Consider the following 13,366-nt stretch of genomic DNA (forward strand, 5'->3'; position numbering starts at 1 on the left):
AGGCGAAGCTTTTCTATACTTGTAACGCACTCAACTTGCTCATTTTTCAAGCATCTTACCACAACCGTCATCAGCCAGGTCAGGTATTACACTTCATAATTACACATAATTATCACACATCATGTCTTCCTCGGTGAGGAACTTCCCCACTATCAAGGCCATTCGGACCTTCATCATCGGAGGTGTTGGCTCAGGTACGTTCTAGAGTCATGTAGCTCCTGGCCATCAAGTACTGACCTCCATATAGGCGGCGATTATCACAACGTCAAAGGAGGGCATTGGTGAGTATATCCCTCTCATTGAATCAATACATCTGACCTTATTCTAACTATATTTGCCATTCATTAGGTTGATCGACACCGATATCTCTACACCATGCTCAATCTGGGACCAGTACAAGAAGTCTCGCACAAGCTGGGGCATCAACGTCCTGGGCTCGTTCCTGGTAGAGATAGAAGCCACTGATGGCACTGTAGGATTTGCCACAGGATTCGGTGGTAAGTGATATTCTCTTATGCAGCCCGGGTTGGTACCGTCGATATTCATCTGGTCATGACTCTAGGCCCGCCGGGGTGTTGGCTGGTCCACCAGCATTTCGAACGCTTCCTCATTGGCGCCGACCCCCGCAACACGAATCTCCTATTTGAGCAGATGTACCGAGCCTCGATGTTCTACGGCCGCAAGGGGCTGCCCGTCGCCGTCATCTCCGTCATCGACCTGGCCATCTGGGACCTGCTCGGCAAGCTGCGCAACGAGCCCGTCTACCGGCTCATCGGCGGCGCCGCCCGCGAGAAGATCGACTTCTACTGCACCGGCCCCGAGCCGACCGCGGCCAAGGACATGGGCTTCTGGGGCGCCAAGGTGCCGCTGCCCTACTGCCCGGCGGACGGGCACGAGGGCCTGCGGAAGAACATCGCCTTCCTGCGCAAGCACCGCGAGAGCGTGGGCCCGGACTTCCCCATCATGGTGGACTGCTACATGAGCCTGAACGTGTCGTACACGATCGAGATCGTGGAGGCGTGCAAGGACCTGCGCATCAGCTGGTGGGAGGAGTGCCTGACGCCCGACGACACGGACGGCTTCGAGCAGATCAAGCGGGCGCACCCGACCGTCAAGTTCACGACGGGCGAGCACGAGTACTCGCGCTACGGCTTCCGCAAGCTCATCGAGAACCGCAACCTCGACATCATCCAGCCCGACGTCATGTGGCTCGGCGGCATGACGGAGCTGCTCAAGGTGGCCTCGCACGCGGCGGCATACGATATCCCCGTGGTGCCGCACGCTAGCGGCCCGTACAGCTACCACTTTGTCATATCGCAGCCCAACACGCCGTTCCAGGAGTACCTGGCCAACTCGCCCGACGGCAAGAGCGTCCTCCCGGTTTTCGGTGACCTCTTCATGGACGAGCCCATCCCGACCAAGGGCTTCTTGACGTCGGCGGACCTGGACAAGCCCGGGTTCGGCTTGACGATCAACCCTGCGGCGAGGTCGAAACTGATCTCGTCTGCTTACCTTCTTAACCCACCACCCATGAGGGCATTGGAACCTGCCGAGGCCACTGAGACTGAAGCCGCGCCGTCTGCATCTACATAGTTTGGGGATTCGATGGCGGGCTATAAGTCAAGTTCTGATTCTGAGGACAGTTTTCTGCTTGTTTGGAGAACCTGGAGCTCAGAGGAAGATGGTTATTTAGTGATATGCTCGGATTCGAAATTTAAACGAACATGTTGCCACTGCCTTAGCTAGCTACCGTACCTGAAAACCAGACTGCCTGTATCTTCGGAGGATCAATGTATACAAGTTTCATACTCACATCAATGCTACTGTGAACGTCGTACAAATTCCGCTTAGGATCCCGAGTGACTGCTTGCCAATTGACCGCTCAATTATGCCAAGTTATCGCATCCCATGCTTCATGTCAGTTTCCCGAGTTATTTACGGTGAATTTGTTTACTTTCAATCCCCAATCTGCCCCCACCAACTTCGTCATAGAAAGACCCCTCCATTCGGTTTCCACTAACCCGAAACGCGGGGCAGAACGAAGCTTGCTTTGCAGCGACTCGCTCAAGAAGCTGTGCCCTGAGAACGACGAGATCTTTTGTCGTTGATAACGGACTAAGTACGGTGCAGATTTTATGCAGTCAAAATTGACTGGGTCCCGAATACTACCACCACCCAAATCACCGTACTGTGAGCCAAGCCCATCTGCAGAGCCGTGGTTGAGCGCCTGAAGCTGTCTTCGCTGCATCATCGTGACCCCCGGCCATCTTGGTGGTCAATTCCCTCCCCGGAGCTAGCAGTCCGTACCTACCGCGTGTTATAGGACGAAGAGAGCGGGCTTCTACAGAATTCCCATCATCACTCACTCAGTTTTCTCTGTTCTTCTTCATCTTCATTGGCACTGAACTCGATAGCTTTCGTGCGGTGGTCTTCTGACTAGTATCTCTGCATATTCGTCTCCCTTCTACTTCATCTTTCTCGGCTCCAGGCTTTTTAGCCAGCAAAGAGAAGGAATAACGAAAAAGAAAGGCAAGCAAGCGGTCGCAATATCAAAGACCAAGAGGAGAAGACCTTAAGAAGACAGACAAAATGCCCGCCACGAACCTCCTCGCCGGCAAGACCGCCATCATCACGGGCGGTACCACGGGCATCGGCCGCGCCATCGCCCTTGAGTACCTGCGCCAAGGCTGCAACGTCGTCGTCAACCACTTGGACCTGCCGCGGGACTCGACACACCTAGACGCGCTGCTGTCGGAAGCCGCGTCCCTCAAAGCCGCAGGAACTCCAGAAGGCGTGACGGTAGGCGAGCTCGACCACCTCCCCGGCGACGTCACGGACCCGGAGACGGGCCGGAAGCTGGTCGAGCACGCCGTCTCCAAGTTCGGCCGCCTCGACATCTGCGTCTCCAACGCGGGCATCTGCACGTTCGCCGAGTTCCTGGACCTGACGCCGGACCTCTTCACGCGCACGGTCCGGACCAACCTCGACGGCGCCTTCTACGTCGTTCAAGCCGCCGCGCGCCAAATGGCGGCCCAACACGACCAGGACTCGACCTCCCGCAGCAGCATCCTCGGCGTCTCGAGCATCTCGGCCCTCGTGGGCGGGGGCCAGCAGACGCACTACACGCCCACGAAGGCGGGCGTGCTGTCGCTGATGCAAAGCTGCGCCGTCGCACTCGGCAAGCACGGCATCCGCTGCAACGCGCTGCTGCCCGGCACCATCCGGACCCAGCTCAACGACGCGGACCTCAGCGACGACGCCAAGCGCGCCTACATGGAGGGCCGCATCCCCCTCGGCCGCACCGGCGAGCCCCGCGACATGGCCGGCCCGGCCGTCTTCTTGGCGTGCGAGGAGCTGAGCGGGTACGTGACGGGGGCGCAGCTGCTGGTGGATGGGGGCTGTTTGTCAATTTGCAGTAAAGTAGGCAGGAGAGAGAGAGAGAGAGAGAAGTAGCGAGGCGCAGCGAAATACGAGCGAGCGAGCAGACTCTCGAGGATCAGGGGTGTTTGGCGTTTCGAGGCCACTTTACATGCAGTACTCTTTCTACTACTCCATTTTCATGTCTTATAGCGGAGTAAGCATCAGCATAGTACCAGCATGATGGGCTGAATTCGCGTTGGTGATCTCGATTCGTTGCATGTACGTGTGTACATCCATCCCTTTGCCTTGCTATGGAGTGTGTATGTCTATTACCCTGTGCTAGGTATGGATATACACGGACACTGGGTCTGCCTGCCCCCAGCCTGAGCCGGCCGGGCGGGCTTTACGGGTGGGTGGGTGGCTGCTTTACTCGATGCCGGTTCATCTTGGCGCGACAGAGGTGGTCCCGAGGAGAGACCCCAACCCCGGATATCACCAGCACAGATAATGCGGAGGAGGAGACGAAAGAGGGGGGAGAGTGGGTAGGTGGTTGCTGATCCCGGGCCAATGTACATATCTATCTTACATCAACTTGGTACTCTTGCTGGAAAATCAGCGCAGTCGAGTCCGCATTTTCGTGGGGAATGGCGTGAGTTTCATTCGCCAGGAGACGACGACGGACGGACAAGGAGTCGACGGCGGTACGGTGAACCAAGGGATGATGGTGCGGAGTTTCCCATACATTACATGGTACATCCAGACTTACTTACACCCATCCCAGCATCCTTATCCACGGACGCGGTAAACGCGGAGGAGTCGTCCTTGCACATAAGTGCATAGCCCCATCCCCCATCCCCCATCCCCCATCATGTGTGGGTACGGGGTAGCGATGGACGGACGGGGTTGTTGACTCTTGTAGTGAATAGACTTGATGATAGCCTTGCGGAGGTTGCCCTGCCCATCACAATATGAAAGAAGGAGACGGCGGCAGTTTCGGTTTAGAGACGGACGGTCCCACTACTCATGCAGGCCATGCAAGAAAAGCAAGTTTCTCCGGTCCCTCGACGGAAATTGTGGCTCTCCCCCTACCTACCTACTTGCCTACCTAACAAGCTAACACGCTCAATATCAGACCGTCGTTTGATACAACCATGCCGGGCGCAGCCGGCAAAGTCGGCGATCTTACGCAGGGTTGATTAGTGGCCATGTGTCCGAGACGAGCAAAAGTAAAAGAACCTTGGAATTTCGACTCGGCGTATCTCTCTTTGGTTGGCGTGGAGGCCTCGCTCAATATCTGACAAGAATCCGACCGGCGAAATGCGGCGCTTGCGAGTCGAAAGCTCTTGCCGTAGCTTCTGCGTTGTCACCAAACATCGTTACCCGATGTGGTCAATACTGAGTAGAGACAAGTCTACAAGAATGCATCACAAAAACATTAGGCCATTTTTAAGTTCATTTACTTTTTTTCATTTCGCTATCTAGCTCACTCCCTCAAGTTTCCCATGTCCTTCCTTTCTCGTAATGGACAGCATGACTGTAGGACGAATTGGCGCTTCTCACGCCTTGACAGAAGAGAGTAAAGGAAGTAGAACTCCGCCCAATGATTGTCACAATACTTGTAGTAACTGCCAAATAGACTCAGATTGATCCTGATGCCAATGATGGAAATCCGTAACAATAAATTGCCCCAAGTTGCGCCAGTTGTGAAAACATAAAAAAGCGCGATGATCTGGTCTAGCCGTAGGCGCTCTATGAAATTTAGACGTGAAACAGAATGTTGGCGGGGTTTAATAAGAATAAATATAAAGAAAAATAACAGGGTTGGTATCATAAAACAGTTAAATCGTGAATTCGTGTTGGTCGCATTGGTGGAATTGCTCATGCGACCCATGAGAGCGCGCGCTCCTCAGAAGGACTCAGGACGGCGCAGTCCGAGCTGTCCAAAAGCCAGTTGGGCAGGTCGGTCAATTGTGGCTTCTGCTTAGTGGTGGCATACTGCTCGCTGTTGGACAGTTGCTTCCTCTCGCGGCGCTCCATCTCGCGCTTGAGACCGAAGTTGACAGCATCAAGGACGTTGGGGACAGTGGTGCGGGGCTTGTAAGATGGCTCGGTACCGTCTTGGTAGATACCGGTCTTGACAAGGATGCTGTACCAGTCGTTCTCGGCCTTGGTGTTGAACTGGTTGGTGCCGCGGATGTCACTCTCGGGTGTGTCGCCGACAAAGTAGACTGTCTCGGGCGGCGAGTCCAGGCCGTGGGCGCTCTTGCGCCACTTCTTCAGGAGACGGGTAGCGAACTCGAAGGTGCCAATCTGGGGCTTGCCAAACGCCTGAGTGGTAAGGGTCTTTCCCTTGGTGACTTCCTTGAAGGTGTATTCGACAATGCCACGGAGAGCGCCCATGCCAAGGCGTGGGTCGTCATGGGCAGCCGACCAAAGGACGTCGTTGTGAGAGAAGAAAATGGGTGGGCCCTCATCGAAGGTCTCCGACATGGTGCCAAGACGGCCGCCCTTAGACATGGCGACATCAAGGATGATCTGCAGATCGCCAGCCCAGTCACGAGAATCCGCGAAGACAAAGACGGCCTCGATGGTAGTCTCGCTGAAGTCACGCTGACGAGAGTTGGCAAGCTCTTCAGGGGTGAGCTTACGGAAGGGGGTAGTAGCACTGTTGTGCTTGATGATGTCTCCTGGGGTAACGACGTCTGCGAAGCCGTATGACTCGGCAACTTGACGACACTTCTCACCCTCACCGCCAACAACTAGTACAGTCTTGTACTTGGTTGACATCTCGGACATGGGGGTGTGTCCACAGATGAACTGGGCGGGTGAGATGTCGATCTCCATCTGACGGGAAAGGTCGGCGCATCTTTCAGCCTCCGATTTACCGCCACCGTTGGTCAAAAAGATGTAGGGACTGTTAAAAGTGATAGGTTAGTATTGATATGATAAGCTTGAAGCCGGTGTGCGAGAAGAGTTTACATCTTAATTCCGTACTCGTTCTTGCCGTTCAGCACCTTCATGGCTTCGACGGCCTCCGGAATCGCACGGCCGCCCCGAATGAGGACACCGTCAATATCGAAGGCGAAGGCGAAGCTGTCTGCAACGAGGTCGCCATCCTCATTTGGCGAAATGGGCTCGGACGGGGGAGTAGACGGGGTTGCGCTGTGAGTCGGGCTCAGAGACGGGGCCGAGTCGGAAGAGCTAGGCCTGGCTTGGTCTTCGCGGAGCATCTTCTTGGATAGCGCGCCTCGGGCATTTTCCAACTCGTCGACAAAGCTTCCTCGGTGGAACGAGGGCTTGTAGTGCTGGGAATCGGGTGCTAGAGACATGATGAGGGTTTGAGTTTTGGGTAATGAACGAACTCGACACGCAGGTAAATCAAAAGATGAGGTTGTTGGTGATTGGTATAAACTCTAGGCTAGCATTCACGACGATGAAGTCGGGAGGTGTAGAGAGATATGCGGAATGGACTGGAGAATGAGTATACAGACAGATCCATCTGAAGGTCCGGGGAGACTCCATTATATATCTATCGATCAACACCTTGGGAGTTGGAAAGAGTGGGAACGGGTGGGTAGTCGGTAGTCTTGAAAACGGTGGATACGCGGTTCATGGATGGCAAGCAGTTGTAGCTGTGTATTCTTTCTAATCGGCGACGCGCAGTGAGATCAGAAACCAGAGATACCCAAGGTAAACATGCAAACCTGCGTTGCCAGCGTGGAACCGCAGTGGAGTCGCCTTGTGTAAGAGTACATGTATCTGAACCAAAGAAGGACGCCGTGTACATCCACCCTGGTCTGATTCATACCAGGGCCGTTAGACTTCATTCGGATTCGACATGGGAACGTAGGTTGTACTTCGGCCGTACGCCATGTAGGTTCAAGGGCCGGCCAGCCAAACCTCGCAGGATCCAGCCGTATTCGAGTATTCGCCTGGCCGAGAAGCAAGCGGCAGTCGGGTCAACTACTTGTCGACCGAGTGTATCCTGAATTTTCAAATTGCCGCTGATAATCAGTGATTGAGTGTGGCATGCAAGGCTCCCCTTAGCCTGTCGCTAATCTATGGGTCAATCAGTACTAGCTCCGAGATGTATTCGTCGGGTACGGCTCGAGTGGCTTGCTAGAGAATGACTCGGCCACATGTAAGATGACACCATAACCCAACTGAGCAGGAGACCGAGTGTGAGTGGTCCAGCCGGCAGACTTGGCGCCAGTTTTCCATGAACCCCTGGGCCCTGCAGCGGTCATGTCATAAAGAAGGGCCCTCCAGAGTCCAGGCAATGGCTTTGCCCATGCCGTACATAGCAAGTTGGACGTGTTGGAGCGATTCCATAGATCGATTCTATTCGTAACTGCTTGCGAATTGACGCCCCTCCCATGACGCTGTGATAACTTGATCGACGATGCTGCGGGCTTCTGCAATCCAGGCCGTCGACCGCTCGCCATCACCAGCAGACAAGGAACGGCTCTAAGCAAAGCGGTAGCCAAATATCAAAAGAAAATTTTCGGTCCCTTGGTGGCGCTAAGGGACCTTGAGGCTGTACGAAACCATGTATGGCGTGTTTGGTCAGACCAATCATTGATGGCATTCTCGGGCCAGGACAGTCAAATGCCATCTGACTGTATGTACCTCGGCGTACTCTTGCCCTGTGTTGGTGGTCGATCTCGGGAAGTATTGATTCCTGGATGCTGCTCGAAACCGGCGGCGGAGCCATGGAAGAGATGCATGCCTGGTCGGAGAAAACAATGGGCCGTTGCAGGAGATATGACGTCAAATAGTCCTTAGCCAGAGCAGCTTGGTGGGGTTGGGGATAGATTGGGTGGTGGTGGTGGGGTTGTGACAACAGGCCCAAGCAGGCCGCACGCAGAATCCCATGCGATGGGACCTCCAAGCTAGCCAAGGCCCAAGTCCAGTAAAGTACCTGCCCTTTTCTTTCCGTAGGCAACGTACCCTTGTTGTTACATCTCACTAGTTGGAGTGCTCTGTCACCACTAAAACGCACTCCGCAAAGCCGACTGCATTACGGGGCACGGCCTCTGGGGAGGCTGGCATTGGCATCCATGCCAGGCGTGTTGCGTGTTGGAGAGGCCGAGAGACGTGAGCAACAAAAGTCTGGAGCAAGCGAGGGGTTGCCCAGAATAACCCCTCACTGATGCCTGCCTACTGCCTGCTTACTGCCTGCCCCTCCCGATTGAACACCCCCTGCAGCATGTCGTTACAGGCCGCCGGCCGCCGTCACATCCATCGTCTTCTTCAGCCTACCATCCACGCCATTTGGCACTTGAGAAAGCACTCCACCCGGCAGCTGCTGCTATTCCTGTCCCCATCTATACCGCCGGCGGGTAGCGGTTTTGGGGAAGGGCATCGGCCTCTCGGTCGGTCGGTCCCGGTCCCTTGCTTACCTGTTCTATTATCCGCGGCTGGAACGGCACAATCAAAGTCAGGACGACCAACATGGATTTGTCAATATGAATAAAGCGAAACGACCGACATAACCGATCCGATACCCCAGGCCGTGGAAAACCCCCGACACGTGCTCTAGGGACTGGAAGAGGTCTAGAAAACAATCCAATGATGGCAATACGCCGCTTGCGTCTTTCTGTCGTTGTTACTTGTCACTGTCAGTATATGACTCGAGAGTCCTGTCATGTTATCGAGGTTCTGGAGCAGGCTTTTCCGCTGCTAGACGGTGCGAGATCCCGTTGACGCGATTAGAGCTTACAGTCAACAGGGCGGTACTGTCTGCTCCGTCTCACCGCAAGACTGCCACAATTGTAGATCGTTTGGCAAATCCCTGATGAGTAAGAAAACCTTTCCAAGTCATTCAACGCGCCTTATCATCCATGCGGCGCGGCGAAAACGTCCATGGCCGGTGAAGCTTACCCACCATTGGCCGGAAGGGGGATAAGGTGGTGAACCTGCACCACCCAGATGCTACTAGCGCAATAAGTAGGACGAGGAAGATGCTGTGCTGCAAGGGTACTGCCGTCGGCGGCACCAGCTCTGTCGCTCTGTCGTACCAAATGCGATCTGCCCAGTCGCATATCCCGTTGTCGTACACCAAACGACAATGACAAACCTCTGATGTGAACATGACTTGTTTGTGATACCGCGGACCGCCAAAGGGGGGTGTAGCTGGACCCTAGGCTTGCACGCTTGTCGTCCGAATAAACTGAACGGGGAACCCTTGATAAGAAACCCCTTGGACCCTAATAAGGGCCAGGTCTCACGACATTCAATGTGGCGATGAGCATCAAAGTTGTTGCGCCTCACATCGACGGGCCTATTTCTGTCGTCCTCCCCTGTTTCCTGTATCATTTACATGCCTGAGTCTCAGGGACCTCGCTACATGCGACGAGCCCTATGTGTAATTACTTGTCCCATGGTGCTATCCAGCCGATGGACAGTAGTAGTACCCGACAGAGGCGAAGATGATATGATTCAATGCCGCTTGTACATCCTCTCTTGCCAGAGGTAAAGGTACAGACCGACATACCTGTCGATACAATCCTAATATACAGTGCTGAAGCGAAACGTGAGGAAGTCCGGAAATGTAAACAGATGCGAGCGTACTCCTGCTGTGCGCGTTCCATGGTGGTTTGGATTGGAGGGTATGGGCATATGAGGTTGCATGTGATAAGGGTCCTCCGGCTGCCTGGTGACGATCTTATCACAGAAAAGGTGCAAGGGTGGCAGCGAAACAGCGCTGAGGAAATAGATGGGTTAGGCGACGTTTAGTGGGGGCTGCTGCTGCAAGTAATATCGGTGCGTATCCGTTTGCTGACAGCCAAGCAAACTTGCGGCGGCTTCATACGGTTCTGTACGGGTTCCTGTACATCTTGCACCAATTGATTTGAATGATACCTTGCGCATCCAGTCAGTCGTTTTCAATCGCGAATCCTGGGCGGCAGGGCGCACTCAACCGTCAAGCCGTAAATCTCGGACGCACTTGGCCGTTTGCTACGGTGTGCCTGTCTCAGCCACATGCCACGGATCGTCGTTACCAAATCCTGAGAGAGAAAAGGCCCGCAGAGCCGCTCACGGATCAGATACGGATAAAGGCCGATTAATGATCAACACCTTCAGCTAGATATGTGCCACTATCGTCGGTTTGGCAATGCGAACACGAAGCAGTCCTTGACCTACATAGCTGATACGGGGTAAGCAGATAGCAGATCCTAACGGACAACAGCCGCTCCCCCATCTCCACAAGAGCGAAGAACTGGGTAACTGACTGGAGAAGAAGAGAACCATTTATTATGGGTGTCTTAACGTACATACTTGTACATGATGTATGTATGGGGAGTGGATAAGTTCGACAATCACAATCGATTACATACATTACTCTCGATCTCACACCATCCATCTCGATGTACGCTTATATCCCCAGGTCCCACATTCGCCGGAGAGAAATCACCATGCACCCACTGCCAGCCCAGCATGGGAAAATGATGGGCCGTGATGGCATCACAGGAGGGCGTTAGAGCGTTTGAACTCTACGGCCTGCCACCATCAAAAATATTTGGTTGTTATCGGGCCTTTTTTTTCCACCGTAAGTGATCTACCTCACCTGCCAGCTGTCCTGTCTACGTCTTTGATTCTTTCTTACATCCAGTTGTTAGAAGACCGTATCAGGATTTCAATGTGTTACCGTTATGTTTGCTCCGGTTTCTACTTTCCCATGTTTTTTGGTGGGCGTCTACGATAAACGAGGTGGGTGGCGATGACGTAACTGGCAGACTCTGGAGCATTGCGCGCAGTCAATCACCGCCGTTTCTCCGGAATTGCGACACACCTATGAAGCAATAAAAGTCATTTTACGAAAGTTGACATTTTTGTGGTGTTTCATTTGTTTGCACAGCTCATTGTGATCCAAGCATGGGTACATCTCAAGAGAACAAGAACAAGGAAACAGGACTCAGCCACATGGCTGGTGGTGGTGGGCGCCCGCACTGCAAGACTGCTGATCACCAACTGGCGGTGCGCTCGGCTCCGTCCCCAGTCTTCGAGAAGGAACGGGTGCGCGCATAGAAGTAGAGGGAAGACCAACCATTGACGGACGGACAAGACAAGTAAGGAGGCAGCTCGCAGATATGGCCGCTCGAAAACCCAAACACAACAGCCAAGCATTGGTTGGCTGAAAGAGGCAATGCGAGGCTATCAGCAGCATATCCCGAAAGAGGCAATGATCGCGTTTTCACAAGCCGAAAAGATCCTTGGGAGCGTGGAAGACAGAAACTGACAGGAAAAAAGAACCCGCCGTCTTTGCCCGCCCGGTACACGTTTCCACGACCCATACGCCGCATCAGTAATAAGTGTGTGTGCCGGGCGTAGAGCCGGGCAGCCAGTCAGAGTCCAGCAATCAACCTCATGCCAGCATGCCGTCAAGAGTAAAGTCTGACAGGGCAGGGAATGCACTTACTTTACTGACTAACTGTTCGTGGCTGCAATTGCATGCTGACATGGCATGGCAGACAAATATATTACATGAGCCTCCTGGGTTTCGGACCTTCTATCCACCACCCAGCACCGTATATCTGTCTCTTATCACATACATATGATTCCAGTCACAGCTTGCGAAGCGGTATGGCGACCGAGACAGTTGTCATTGGCTTGATAACGGGGCCTACGTTGCAAATAGTATGACTGCGGCGCATGCTACCACGTTCTGACCTCATCCGGCATCGAGGTCGTTGGGTTGATGGATATGTATGGCTGGTGGTTGGCACAATCACATACATGACATACATTGCATAGCAGTCAGTTGTTGCATAGTAGCTGCAGTCAAGCAGCCCAAACAACAACAGAGGGTTCATTTCCGGCCATGCATACCAGCATATCCTGATTGCTTGGGTCGGGCGGAAAACTTGCTAGGATCTCACTCCAACATGCAGAGATCCCAAACCGGTCGAGGATGTGACGGTGCGGCAATAAAAATTCATCTGCAACGTATTATCATCGGAAACGATCAAAGGACGAAGACGGCCGCGGCATGTGCATGTGGGAATACGATTTCTGCTAGTACTCCAACCTAACCAAGACAAGGATTGAAGACGTGAGGGACTTTGGACCCGGGCCGGAGTCCCCTTGTTCCTGATAATCACGGATCGCGCCCGAAATAGGATTTGGAATCTATTCATGGCGGACCAACCGGCTTTTATGCCTTATAGACCGGATGTAAAATGTTGATCTACAAATGCCGCAACCAAACTCCAAACCATGAAACGTCTTTTTGAGGCTGAAGCGCAAACATTCTGTGGACACCACTGTATTTGACATGCTTCCCAAACAAGCAGGGAGACACTGTCGGCAAGGTTGAACTTTCCAATGTGGAATACCCCGGATTCGATTGGGTTCCAGATTGTCGGGCGTTGACAGGAAAGTTAAGGCAGGAAAGTGCTAGGGTTTATAAGTGAGTAACGCAGATAGATATCCAGGTGCCGGATCACCGTGCAATACGGCCTGCCTTGGCTAACGGCCCAGAAGAACGGACAGCCAGTCAGCCATAAGGATTCATTCGTAGGTAGACAGGAAGAGCTCACAGCCAACTGTCTGTCGTGGAACATCGTGCGATCTGTGCGTCACCTCACATTAGACAGAGCCGCCCGGCCTCTTGGCTGCCTTGCCGGCGCCTCATCCTACTGCTGTGTCACCACCATAAATTGGCTCGGTAGATGGAGGCTAGCCAACATCAACATGTATATACTTTGTTCATATTCCATGTCGATGATGTGATTTCTCCGCCTCCCGCTTGACGCGAAAGAAAGCTACATCCTAATCCTCCGACCGTCCAAGGACCGGGTGCCAGGCGTGATGGAAAGTACGATGACATCGCTAAGGTGGCAGCAGGTCAACAGAAACAGGACATGCGCGTGAAAGGAGGGAGCAACGCCCAAAGCCAGACTCCGGCATCAATTATGTACGATACAAGTTCCTCCGAGGTAACCCACTCCCACAACCTTGCCGTCGCATGTGGCGTTGCGACACGACACGGATGATGGGCTGA

At 53.7% G+C, this 13,366-nt stretch overlaps 3 protein-coding genes across 3 annotated transcripts; 2 read left to right on the forward strand and 1 right to left on the reverse strand.

The window, feature by feature from the left end:
• Positions 1-121: 121 nt before the first annotated feature.
• On the forward strand, positions 122-1,593 carry PG997_002378 (mandelate racemase/muconate lactonizing enzyme domain-containing protein; the record flags this gene model as incomplete). Its single annotated transcript, XM_066806693.1, has 4 exons — positions 122-194; positions 248-281; positions 349-497; positions 521-1,593. 4 exons carry the CDS (start codon positions 122-124, stop codon positions 1,591-1,593), a joined length of 1,329 nt encoding a protein of 442 aa, XP_066673989.1.
• A 996-nt stretch (positions 1,594-2,589) lies between these two features.
• Positions 2,590-3,453, forward strand: PG997_002379 (3-oxoacyl- reductase; the record flags this gene model as incomplete). The annotated part of the gene is made up of 1 exon (XM_066806694.1): positions 2,590-3,453. The coding sequence occupies one exon, from the start codon at positions 2,590-2,592 to the stop codon at positions 3,451-3,453; it is 864 nt and encodes a 287-aa protein (XP_066673990.1).
• Positions 3,454-5,238: 1,785 nt separating this feature from the next.
• Positions 5,239-6,689, reverse strand: PG997_002380 (uncharacterized protein; the record flags this gene model as incomplete). Its single annotated transcript, XM_066806695.1, has 2 exons — positions 5,239-6,274; positions 6,340-6,689. The coding sequence occupies 2 exons, from the start codon at positions 6,687-6,689 to the stop codon at positions 5,239-5,241; spliced, it is 1,386 nt and encodes a 461-aa protein (XP_066673991.1).
• Between the last annotated feature and the right edge of the window lie 6,677 nt (positions 6,690-13,366).

This window comes from Apiospora hydei, assembly GCF_038363865.1.
Source record: "Apiospora hydei strain CBS 114990 chromosome Unknown utg000003l_segment0_segment0, whole genome shotgun sequence".
In the NCBI taxonomy this organism is placed as follows: domain Eukaryota; kingdom Fungi; phylum Ascomycota; class Sordariomycetes; order Amphisphaeriales; family Apiosporaceae; genus Apiospora; species Apiospora hydei.